Source organism: Falco peregrinus, chromosome 6, assembly GCF_023634155.1.
Source record: "Falco peregrinus isolate bFalPer1 chromosome 6, bFalPer1.pri, whole genome shotgun sequence".
Lineage (NCBI taxonomy): Eukaryota > Metazoa > Chordata > Aves > Falconiformes > Falconidae > Falco > Falco peregrinus.
The window spans coordinates 91,436,478-91,449,495 of NC_073726.1; the positions used below are offsets into that span (position 1 = coordinate 91,436,478).

The following is a 13,018-nucleotide window of genomic DNA, read 5'->3' on the forward strand; positions in this document are numbered from 1 at the left end:
AAGACTCCAGAGCCTCTCTGGGCAACCTATGCCACTGTTAGTCACCCTCACAGTAAAAAAGTGTTTCCTTGTGTTCAGGTAAAACCTCCTGTGTTTTTAGTTTTTGCTATTGCCTCTTGTCCTGTCACTGAACCCCACTGAAAAGAGCCTGGCTTCCTCTTCTGTGCATGTTCCATTCCGGCATTTATATACATTGATGAGAAACCTCTGGGCTTTCTCTTCTCCGGGGTAAACATTCCCAACTCTCTCAGCCTCTGAGGGATTACGAGGGATGCCCAAGTCCCTTAAGCATCTTTGTGGTCATTTGATGGACTCTCTCCAGTAGCTCTGTATCTCTCCTGCACTGGGGAGCCCAGAACTGAACACAAAACGCCAAGTGTGGCCTCATCAGTGCGGAGTAGAAAGGAAGGATCAACTCCCTTGACCTGATGCAGCCCAGTATACCATTAGCCTTGTTTGCCACAAAGGCACATTCTGGGCTCATGTTCAACTTAGTGCCACCACCCCTAGGTCCTTTTCTGCCAAGCCGCTTTCCCAGCCCATCAGCCCCACCAAGAACCGGTGCATTGAGTTGTTCCTCCCCAGGTGCAGGATTTTGCCCTTGCCCTTGTTGAATTTTAAGCGGTTCCTGCCAGCCCATTTCTCCAGCCTGTCGAGGTCCCTCTGAACATGCTGACAGACTAACTTCCCGTCCTTCACATGCTTGGAAATTGTTTCCAGGATTAGCTGTTCCATCATCTTTCCAGGGATCAAGGTGAGTCTAAGTGGCCTTTAGTTCCCTGAGTCCTTCCTGCCATTTCTGAAGTTAGGAGTGACACTTGCTTTCCTCTGGTCCTCAGGCATCTTTTCCAATCACTATGATTGTTCAAAAGTTATTGAGAATGGCCTCACAGCCAGCTCCCTCAGTATCTGTCCCATGGACTTCAATATGTCCAGTTGGCTTAACTATTCCCTTGCCTGATCCTCTTCCACCAAGGGTATGTCTTCCTTGCTCCAGACTTTCTTCCTGCCTCCAGGGCCTGGGATTTCCAAAGGCCATTCATGATCACATCTCCTTTTTCTTCTTCCTCATACCTCAATGAAGAGTCTTGCTCTGTGTTCTTGGTAACCTTCTCAGAGGTGTTAGAAGGATGCTATTAGGTGCCTCGTAAGAACTCTTCTCCAGATCAAGCAAGCCAAGATCCTTCAGCCACTCCTCATCAGGTGGCTGTCTGCTGGACTCAATCAAGTTTGACTAACATCTTCCTTGTACTGTAGAGCCCAGAACTCTTTTCCCATGAGAGCCAAGTAACAGGGAATAACCACTTCCCTTGATCTACTGGCTTTGTTACTACAGCTCAGTAGTAACCTTCACTGATGACTCACATTTAGCTGGCTGTTCAACAGGATCCCAGTTCAATTGAGGTGTTACAGCCTGGGGACAGCCCAGCACAATTACAGGATATTATTCTGTGGTATCTTCTTCTCTGGCTGGGGCCACAGTCCTAAAGCAGCTGTGCACTTCCCTTGAAGTTACCAAGTGAGCCAAGTTTGCTTAGCAACACACCTTCCTGACTAATGATTCATAGAAGTAGGCATTTGGTAAAATGTTGTCCTTTGATGGCTGCTGCAGAAAACTATGGCTGCAGGCACTGCATGCTTAGTCAGTCCCTCTTTCTACTGTCCAGCTGAGGCAAGTTTTTTGCACAGGCAAACCATTTGGTTTGGTGCCAACCAATGGCAACACCATTTTTGCACTTGCCAACACAGCTGCTCACAAGGTTAGTTATGTTACAATTAGTTACGCACGAACACATACAGTTAGTTATGCACAAGTTAGTATGCACAAACACAAGGCACAGAGAGTGAGAAAAACACAGCAGGAACAGTCTTCAATATAAAACAGTCTCCTTTCTACAACAAAATTTGTTCTTAGGACCAGATTACCTTCAGGTGACAGTAAAGATTCTCCTTGAAGTTTAGTTGCTTCCAAGTATGTCTGCAATGGCTTGTAATTCTCAGAAGAAATTCTAATTACACTTGAAATTTTAATCCCAAGATCAGACATCACAGCCAAAAGCTGAGGGTTGTGGAAACCCAAAATGATAAAGTAATGATGGGCACCATCATCTGGTTCATCATCTGTTCAAAACAACACAGACAGATTAGAGCAAAGACATTCAAAAGGTAAACAAAATTCAGTTTTTTCTCGACTATATAGGAATACAGAAATTTAACATCAGAGAAACAGTTCTTTTATAACCTCATCATATAATTTCAAAATATTATGTGCATTAGACTGAAGTCTTCTGTAGCAAACCATCTAGAACTCAGCAGGAAAAATACAAGTCAGAAGTAGTAACTGCTTGGAGAAGCACCAGGAGAAGAACTGGAGAAGCCGATTATAACCAGAATGCTAGCTGTAGCAGCATTTCTGTAATTGCTTCTCTTTAAGGAGTGTAGTGTCAGGACATACTCATACGCTCCAATGGTAGTTTAAACTATTCTATTTCATCCTGCATAAAGCTGGCCAGGGAGCACACAGAGGAAGTTACTGTGTCTTATAGATGAGAGATTACATGAGCTATAATAATTTGGAAGGATTAGCTGCAGATACGAGCTGACTGTCCCATGTTTGTTAGATGGCCTCCCTGTCAAAATCCTCATCAGCTGGTAATACCAGCTCACACTAGTCCTTTTAGTTGGCAAGGGGCATATCCAAATTCATCCTGAAGTGCAGATGAGAAGTTTCATTGAGTACCAGCTATGTTTGGTCTCATTAGTTCTGTAGAAATATGCATAGCAACTTTTCAGTAGCAAAGCAAGAGGTTAAGCATTATGTAAGTAAAAATGGGCCCCCTAAAAGCTTGACTCTAAGTTAACTGCGGAGATTCCATTCATGGCACATTCAGAAATACAGGTATTCAGACAGTTATCCGGTGATTTAATTCATCCAGCATGGTTATTTATCCTAAGACAACAGAAACTGCCTGCTGAAGCTCCTATACCTCTCCATCGACTACGGAATGCATACAATTTGTGCAGACTATCCTGCGCTAACCACAAAACAGTTTTATGTTCTATTTAGCATTAAGATTCCTTCTTATGCCTACTAACACAACACACTTAAAACTCCTTTAGCCACTCAGCTCGCGGGAGTCATTCATCCAAGGGAGAAACAAAGGGCAGGAAAAAAGGCAGCCTGGCACTGACATCTGCCTGTGCTCAAGTACATCGCCAGGGCTGCGCAGATGCTGCTGCCATGGAGCAGCAGGCTGGCAGTGTGGTTGTCTCTCCCCATACCATCAGGCAAATGCAAAAGAACACAGTAATGTGCAGGAATACTGGCTGAGCAAGTAGCCACCACAGCCCAGTACATACATCACATAAAGCAATATCAAAGCCAGAAGAAAACCAGTCCACTATATCACTGCTAGTACTGAAACTGAATGACACGTTTTGATGCCTCAGTTACTGCAGGAAGAAAAAGCATGAACACATATAATTACTGAGCACTAATGACTTCCAATAAAAAAGACAGATGTCTGCACCGTCACTTACAGAGATCCAAAAATTCCAATGCATACATGCTGAAAAGAAGACTGCCTACCATTCAAAAGTTATAATGATGATTATGCTAATCATCATGACAACTTGATAATAATCAGTCAGTTCTAATAATCAGCAACTAGTTCATATTCCAATGATGAAAGACATAAGTGTAAGTAATCTCAAGATTATGCAAAAGCAGAAATATTCCATTTCAGAAAGGTGGTATTTACTAGGGATGAATGACAAAATGACTGTTAGCTACTAAAACCAGATACAGATTGTCTTTTGAGTTCAAGACATGGTTATATATAAGCAGTAAGACTACTCTCAAGTACAAATTTCAGGTTTTTGCTTGATACAGCTACATTAAAACAAATATAAAAAGGGGACATTTAGATTGGATATTAGGAAACATTTCTTCATTGAAAGGGTTATGAAGCATTGGAACAGGCTGCCCAGGGAAGTGGACGAGTCACCACCCCTGGAGGTATTTAAAAGACAGACATGACACTTAGGGACATAATTTAGTGGTGGACCTGGTAGCATTAGGTTTACAGTTGGACTCAATGATCTTAAAGGTCTTTTCCAACCTAAATGATTGTATGACTCTATTAGAGCGGCCAAAATTGCTGAAAAAATTTTTTACTGTGTCAGCTTTAAGGAACATCCAAGGTTCTTAGCGTCTTTTGCTCAGACTTTTGTAAAAAATGGCATATACATGAAGATTTTTAAAGTACTACATTCTCAATAGAAAAGTTTCATAGATCTACATGTTCATGACACTGAGAAATGGAGCTGGCACCATTTTGTCCCAAGACACAAACCAAGGCTTTGACATGAGGTCCTTGAGAACCTTTATTGCCATGCTCTCAAGGAAAGACAGAAAATCCTGACACAGTTGTTGCACTATGATTAATGTTCATTTAGAATGGTCTCCAGAAGTTTTGGCAATGCCTGACCTCATTCTTCCTGACAATTCCACCCAGAAGTCCATACCAAGAGAAAATTAAGAAACAATTACCTCTCCACATAAAACAATAGTTGTGTTGTCCTTCTTAAGGCTACAGATTCCTCCTCATTGTCTTCCTCAACATGACTAAAAGAAGTAGCAAGCTCAGATTACCTTTTTTCTGTTGTTAGGTAGTTCCTTATTGTCTTCACATTGGAAATGAATCCACTGAATGCATTTTTTTTTTTGTAAGACTTAGAATCAATACAGAGTACAATCAGAACCTTATACAGGTACCTGATATCTTCTGCCCATCTTTCAAGGCACCAGGGAGCAAAAATATTGAAGCTCGTAAAATTGTTTCTATGGGGCTGAGTGGAAGCACATTAATACCCACCCAAAGCTACTGTGTACTGTATATTCTGTACCAATTTTAGGAAGATTTTAGTAAGACGACGTAAGTTCTCTACATTGCTTCAGCGTGGGTTCTTAAAGGCATGAGTATTTCTTCGAACACTTCTCCTTTCAGGCCCTGAAAACCCTTAAAAATCATCAAAAGAATAATGTTATAGCCAAGCCTTACCTAAAAAAATGAGAAGCTATGTACAGATAGATACTGTTGTGGTTTTGCGTACTTTTGTCAGCTTCAGTAATACCCAGACTTGCTCTAAACACCTGGATTGATGCTTCTTAGGTGCTTGAAGAGTGCCATTGATCTCAAATGAGATACAGACAAAGATCGCATGAAAGACTGAGGAAAGCCAGCAGTTCAGCTTGGGAATAGCAGGCACACATAATGTATCCAAAACCCAGCAAATACTTGTCCAGTGGGAGAGATCCTGTTTATGTTAATGTGGCTCAAACATATTATGGTCCAAATTAATATAACTGTGATCTAATGAGGAGACCTATGCATGTTCTCCAATATTTTTCGTTCCAGTGAAATTTGTAATCATGGGTGCTATGTATTAAGAATAAATATTTTCTGAAGCACTAGTTAACATATTATCATTTACCTTGTACAGCTCATTTCTGGAGTAGATTTGTTCAGGTCTCAGTTCTATCCACACGTTTTCCCATCAAATTAAATCATAATACCCTTTGTACAGAACCTGGCTTCATCCCCAGACAACGGTAGACAGCTCTGTCATACTTTATAATACAAGGAGAGAGCCACATTTGGATACTGACACGAATGCATTTAATTATTCCAAAATCTTTCTGTAAGAAAGGTTTTCTGTAGGATTTGTTTAGCCACTTTCTTTTAGTTTTACATGTGCTAAAACATTTTGATGTCAACATGCTACATATACCTCACCGGTATTTTATTTCTTGGATTACACAATCTATCCTAATACTGAGCAGAACACAGTGCCCTCTTCAAATGCAAAGTGGTGATGCTTTAATATTGCCAAATAAATCTTGACTTTTCCACATGGAACAAAACAAAGTATTCAAAAGCTAGGTTGCAAGATTTCTAGCAAGTTCATCAGGAGCGTACCTGCATTTTTTACATACCAATGTATCTGTCCTCCTTTTCCACTTGTCCCCTCCGCTTCAGCTGAGTGTCCTTTTTATCAGTGAATGGTGCTAGAGGGCCTACTTCTTCTGTCTTTTTTCCTCTCCTTTCTTTCTCAGCTGTCTTGGCAGTAGAAATGTTCTCATTCTTGCCAGAAGGTTTAGTTTTCTCTTTCCCTCCATCTTTTTCCTTTTGTTGCTCTTCTTCTGCCTGACAAAATAAATAAACTAAGTTCTCATTGTAGCCTTTGTGCAGAACCAGGGGCAATCTGCTGTAAGACTCCATAATTCAATTTTTTTATTTGAATACTTTTCCCTCCCTGCCACTACAATGTTGATGTGGTGAAGCTGTCTTGAACACTCTTTCTTTCTCAAAAACCATTCAGTTTATTATATTCTTACTATATCATAGTGTTAAGACTTCACATTAAAAAGGAACTGTGAGAGGCAGGTAGACATTATACCTACAAAACTAATGAAATGCATACTGGTAGACAGACGAGTAAAGAATCACTGCGCTTTAGTTACTACCGTTACAGCACTTGCATCAGCCAGGAACCTTCCCTGGGCTGAAGGGAATAAGACAAAAATTCAATTTCTGTTAAGTCTTTAGCATCTCTGTTAACACTCTTGAATATGGTGTAAAATGGTACCAGCACTATTTTTCTTTGATGTAAATATCTGTCTACTATAAACTAGAACCGAGAGTCTTGTGCTCATTTCACACAGGATATTACTCAGCCATTCTCATTATTTTCAAACAAAACCACCTACATTAAGTTCTGCTCAGTAATTTAAGACTAAAGAATGAAAAAAGTTTTTTTAAGTGTCCCAGAGCCTCACACTATAAATCCAGAAAGCTGAGTCAGTCTAAAATTAAAATAATCCAAAATAAATAAAGGTGCTGTAAGAGCAAGGAAGTCTCCACCATATTTCTACCCAGCAGCAGTACTACACACTAACAATGCAAGAATTGCATTTAAGGATTGTAAAGCTAAATTAAATATAATAAAACAATATTAACTTAACTCACTGTTACCATCCTGCTGGTGTCACTTTAAAGGCTATTGAAAAGCTCTCCATGCAAATGAGTTAGGGCAGTTAACTCTACACAGTTGCCTTCCCTAGATCCAGCTGGAAAAGCAGACTTTCCAGCTGTAGAGGTGTGTTTAGTTCAAATTCAAAACCAAAGCAGAAAATCTTTCCTGCTTTTCCCTTCTTCATGCATTCCCTTTCTGTAAAATTCGGAAAGGCCTTCAAGAGGTCCTTAAAACTATTTGTGCTGTGAAATGCGGGATTTTGATGCTTTCATTATTTTCTTTCAAATTTATTCCGCTTTTGACATTTCAAACCAAAGATTTTGATAGTACTACTTAGAACTCTAAGCTGATGCACACATCAAAACAGATGATATAATCATCAGGTGACAAAGTTCACAATCAGCTTTATCCATTGCATCTGCATCATTTTATGTAATTAAGTCTCAAATAAGCAGAGACACTTCTGAACTTGTCAAGATTCCAACAAAGAACACTAGCTGACCTTACTACCTCAGGAAATATAATATCTCCTTTCTAGGACTCTTTCCTTTTCCTCTCAATGGCATATTTCTCCTTCCCTACAAGGTGCAGCTTTTTGTGGAGTTTCCAATCTTCCAATAGCTTTACATTCTGTAATTTTGTTATTTTATTACTACTTCTCTTACTACCTGAAACATTTTTCTAATTCAGAGACACTTATCTTCTACATATTAATTTAAATGCATACATCTGTAAATTTATTACTAACTTCTGCTCCTAATGAAATACAGAAATTTGACAATGGTTTATTTTTGTTTATTTGCTTGCTGTTTTTCTTCTGCCAATCATTCTATTAACTGGTGTCTACTCTAAAAAACCAATGAGCAGTTATGTTGGCTTTCTGGGAACTGATTTGCTAGTCAAATCCTGGTTTCAACTCCTGAGTTGTTGACAATGGAACTTCTACTGTACAAGCTCATTGAAAAGGATTAAAAATTTTATGGCAGACAATTCAGAGATAGAATTCTAAATTAAAAGCCAGTTTCTGCCCATTCTGTACTGCAAAGCATCCTCATGGCCAAGAGCCCTCCCAGTTCTTGACTCTATCTTTGTCCTCCCACTGCTGCTCTCACATTTGCCTGTCACGCTTTGATACAGATGCAATCCAGAGGAGGCGATAACTTTGTCCAGGTTGCTTGGCTAAAACAGAGAAGAACTGTTAGTTCCAGAGATTCTTCAACCTTCAATACTGAGTATCTGAGACTCTCCAGGGAAATAAAATTATAGTTACAAGAATAATCTTGCCACATCAAAGTTACAGGCTCCATTTTAATGTTGAAGTGCCCAATCTTTATAAACTTCAAATTTTTGTTTTACACTTTACTTATCAGCACTGACTGATATCTAAGGGAAAAGCCATTTTTTAATCAATCCAGTATAAAAAATTTGTTCTACAGCTTCAGCCTCTCAATTCTTATTCAGATTGAAAAAGCATCTTTTTTTCTTAGAATCTTCATATATTTCTGTGGCTTACGTCATCCCTTACTAATCAATTTTTCAATTTACTTCTATGGGAACAGGACACAACTTTATCACCTAGCATTTAATGTCCTTGTGCGCTATACTTCATCCACCAATTATTCCCACAAATAGAATTATTAATAAAGAAATTTACAGACTTTTCAACTACACAAAATCCATGAAACTGTTCTCTTCTTGCATCTTTTACGTGCATAGACTGCATAGATCTCCATGTCATCACATTTTACATTATGGTTTTTGATCAATTAACAGGATAAACTATTGCAGCAATTATAGGACTTTCTGATAATGGTCTTCAGCTGCATGAATGTTTGCTGGAAAAGGACTATAGCAAAGACCAGCTGCTCAGTAAGTTGTTGAAAAGGACCACTGACAAATTGGGTTTTTTTTAAATTACAGATGTTAGAAAGCAATTAGAGGTCTGATCTGATTGTGATTCTGTGCAAGCTTGGTGAAATTCCTCCTAAAACACATAAGCAATCTGACTGAGGAAATGTTGGAGCTAGCAGTGATGATCTTGGAGAATATATATAGCAGCAAGTTTTGGGAATGCTGGAAAATGTGGTACCCAGCTCTGAGAAGCAGATTTCAAGATATAAACTATTTGGAGAGTTCAGAGGAGAGGAACAAGCATAATCAAAAATCAGAAATCACGAGATATATTGGGGTTTGCTTAGTTAGATATATAATAGCTATCTGCAGAATGGAGGGTAAGAAGTGTCCCCATACACAGCGACAAATGAAGCAGTAACAGGTTTAAATCAGAGCAGGGTTGATAAGGTTAGAAACGTTTTCCAAATGGCTACATTGCAGAGATAGCTGAGCAGTATTACTGATTGCCATAGAAAAGCAAAAGTACAGCAGTGGAAGGTTTGAAGCAGAGGTTCAAGAAACATCTGCCAGGAATAGCTTTTGTAAATTTTATCTTGCCTTAGTGCTGAAGGATGGAATAGATAACTTCTCCAAACTTCCTTGAGAGGCTATTTATGATAATAACTTTTTCATATTGCTGCTCTGCATCTGTCCTTGATACCTCTCAAGTAATAACCTCTCCTACCTTTACTTCAGCAGAGATATATTCAGTGAAGCTAGTTTCTAGCTCTATTTTCTATTGGTCCTAAGACTCAGCTAAGACATTACTACTTCTCGCTCTAGCAAAGAGTTCTTGCACAATATTTTTTCTTTTCTTTTCCCTGTCTCACCTGCACTTAAGTAATTGAGAGCTTCTTCCCCAAAATGTAATTAAATCAAAAAGATAAATTTCAATTCACATTTCAATTACAGATCTAGGAAGTTAAGCATGAGGAGAAAGCTGGATTTATGGAAACAGCACTAGAAGTGTCTTCATAAAGTTAATTAAGCATCTGCACTAAGGCGTTCTATAGTACCTTTTCAGCTTCTCTCCTCTGAAGGTCCTTCTGTTTGAGACAAAGCAGTTGAAATTTCAACAGCTTTCCAGTTAGTGTTACAGGAATTTCTTCACCACTATCTAGAATGGCTTTCGCTACTTCTATCACCTGCAGAGAATAAAAAAAATTCCCAAAATAACTAAGACTTGTATGGGTTTAATTTTGCATTTGACATATTCTGCATGCCGAAACACTATCTCACATTGTACAATGCGTGGGTCAAAACAGCCACACTTCCAGAAAAACAATATACCAGTAAGATACACAGCTATTCTTTAGTTCCTAAGACCTCAAATGAAGTTATATATCTGCTGTAGTATGAGACAAAACTAGAATGGAGAAAATGTCTATGATTCATGTAAAGGTCAACAGACACACAGTTCTCACAGTAAAATGTCATTCTTTTAGGTTTTAAACAGAGAAGCAACATGAAGCCACTACTTATTATAAAGCAATAAATTAAAAAGCATATAACAAATAGCAAATCAAGGGGAATAGTTTTGAGTACTGTTTACAAAGTGACTAGTGTCTGAGGCTTTAGCCCTGAATGGAAGATAGAAACTCCTTGAGTGGAATTTGAGAGGGTCTGTCTTGGTGAAAATATACCCCCTCCCTGTGTAATTCTGATTCTGCTGGTATGCAGCCTAATTGGGGTGAAATAAGGCTATTGAGTTTTCTTAGGGTGATGACAGCAGCAGGAACATACAGCTGCATTGTCCAGATGTGTGGCATTGACAGGCTGTTTTATGACTATGTTTTTTACAGCTTGTTTCCACTAAATTTCATACAACTCAGTAACATCTGGGCCGTTTTCCTTGGAGCCTCATAACCACTTTATTTACTGCGAAAAAAATAAAATAACATAAAAATACCATAAAAAGTTGTTATATGTTTCTTTTCACTTGTGTTGTCTCTGTAATAAAGTTCACCTATGTAGGAAGCGCTGTTGAGGAATAATATAACCATAATATTTTCCTACTTTTGTTTTTAAGCAACCATCAGCTTTATTTATAACCATGGGCTGAATTAGGTGTTACTCGAATGTTCTGACATGTTTCTCTTTTCCCCTCTTGGAGCAATTACAGTTGGGCACATATGGTGTCAATTTTGCTTGCTAACATTCAGACAATGAAGGTGCACACTGCATCTCACTGAACTGTGTCTTGTCTGGCGCAAACACCACCATTAGCTTGGAGCTTTCATAGCTTCTTGCCCAGCTTAGAGATTTTAACTTCACAAGTAGAACCTACGTAAGCAAACATAGCCACTAAAAATGCTTCTCTAAATAAAACAAAGCCAAAATGAAATCCAGACTATTATATGCTGGATTATTATTTCATACAAATGAAAGCAAAGTAAGGAAAAATAAATCTCTTAAAATTCAGATTTGTCGGAATCGCATAACAGGGAGACAAAGCAACCAAAATATTTGCATTTATAAACCCTCCAAAAACAATCCTGCCCCTCAACCGCTAATAAACCTGATGATCTCCTTAACATACACATAGGAAAACACATCATGGTTAAGATCAGTTCTGCTTTACATCTTTCATATTCAGGGTGAGATTACTTACTGGTCACTACCTCAACAAGCCAACCATAGAGGGCTTCTAGAAAGTCTCCTGTTGACTTCAAAGTCATGGCAGAAAATCAAGGGTATGTTAAGAACAGACTTAAAAACTCCCCCAGACTGTAGGCACACTAGAAACTACCAGCTATTCCAATAAAAAAACAGTCATCCAGAGCTAGGTACACAAATCTGCGCTCTGGAAAAAAAAGACTGGTAGAAATAGCATAGTAATTTCCCTTAGAGAGAAAAAAATCTCATACAGGTTTTTTTGCAGAAGTGGTGTTAACAGCCTATGGAAGGGGATGCTTCCCAATTGCCTAATCCAGACGAGTTGCACATTTCTTGAAACACAACAGAGGGGAAAGAGAGGGATTCTGGAAGGATTCCTGACAACTGTATATATAGTAACCCAGCTCGATGGCAGTTGCTGATTTATTGTTCTTGGAAGAAGGAAGGAACAGGAGTACATTCCACGACTGTGGAGAGAGGTCAGACAAATAAGACAAAGATAAAATGAGCACACTACATTTGGCAAGGCAGAGAAAGCAAACAGTTTTTTGTACAGCTATGTAAAATCTGCTTTAGGCATAAGCAAATAAAAAACAAACCTTCATCACTGCTAGACACAAAATAGATCATTCCATATACAGTGGATAAAAGAAATTAAATCTATTACACTTATGTATGTTTACTTCATCTGTCATCCTGTGAATTATGCAGGCACCTGGCATAAACAGCTAAGAATCCACAGAGCCTCAATTAAAAAAACAAAGCTGAAGACAAAGACTTGGTAGGAGTACAGAAGGAATTTTTTGGGATACCATGAAGTGGATTCATTTCAGATTGGCTATACTTCATCCTGCCAGTGATGACCTTTTTCCTATGTGAGAAACCATGGAAACTTGGATGGACAAATGCAGTTAGGTAGGGCCTCTTTCCCTTTAAAGGAAGAGGAAACATAGCATTCCTCACACCGCAGGGGTCACATTTGTGAAGTGCAGAAAGGCTTCAGTGATGCAGTATTTGATCTCATATGGTGGCAGTATGACCCACGCAGAAGTTTAGCTGCCTGGTGCAGAGGACACGTATTTCAAGCCACTGAAACACTGCAAGAATGCTTGTAAGTGACACTGCACTGTCCGATGCTCTGGCAGATGCCAGCACCACCGAGACAGGAGAGCGGTCTTAAATGTTCGGGTAACATTTAAAGCCAGAGTCTTTATGGTACCTTTCTTTGAAATGCCTCCTTTTCAATTTACAGAACCATAGCAGCTGCTATATCATAATCAGAAAAACTTTCAGAGTGATAAATCACATTATCAACTTTCACAGCTTTATCACTACTTGGAAGCAGTAGCATCCCTTGCCATGAACTGCCATCAGCCAGTCTCACAGTGTAGTTCTCCCATAGCCAGGGTGAGCGTTACAAAGCCCTGTCTTCCCTCTTCTTCTTGAAACTGTATGAAATCCTGGCCATCAC

General features: G+C 39.1%; 1 protein-coding gene across 1 annotated transcript in view; it reads right to left on the minus strand.

The window, feature by feature from the left end:
• The window catches only part of SPAG17 (sperm associated antigen 17), a 109,832-nt gene that overhangs the window by 76,308 nt on the left and 20,506 nt on the right, over window positions 1-13,018 (minus strand). The window contains exons 4-6 of the mRNA XM_055807155.1: window positions 9,948-10,076; window positions 5,999-6,209; window positions 1,927-2,121 (exon numbers count right to left, since the gene is read on the minus strand). Of these exons, the coding sequence (XP_055663130.1) occupies window positions 1,927-2,121; window positions 5,999-6,209; window positions 9,948-10,076 (535 nt within the window). The remainder of the gene's footprint in view (window positions 1-1,926; window positions 2,122-5,998; window positions 6,210-9,947; window positions 10,077-13,018) is intronic.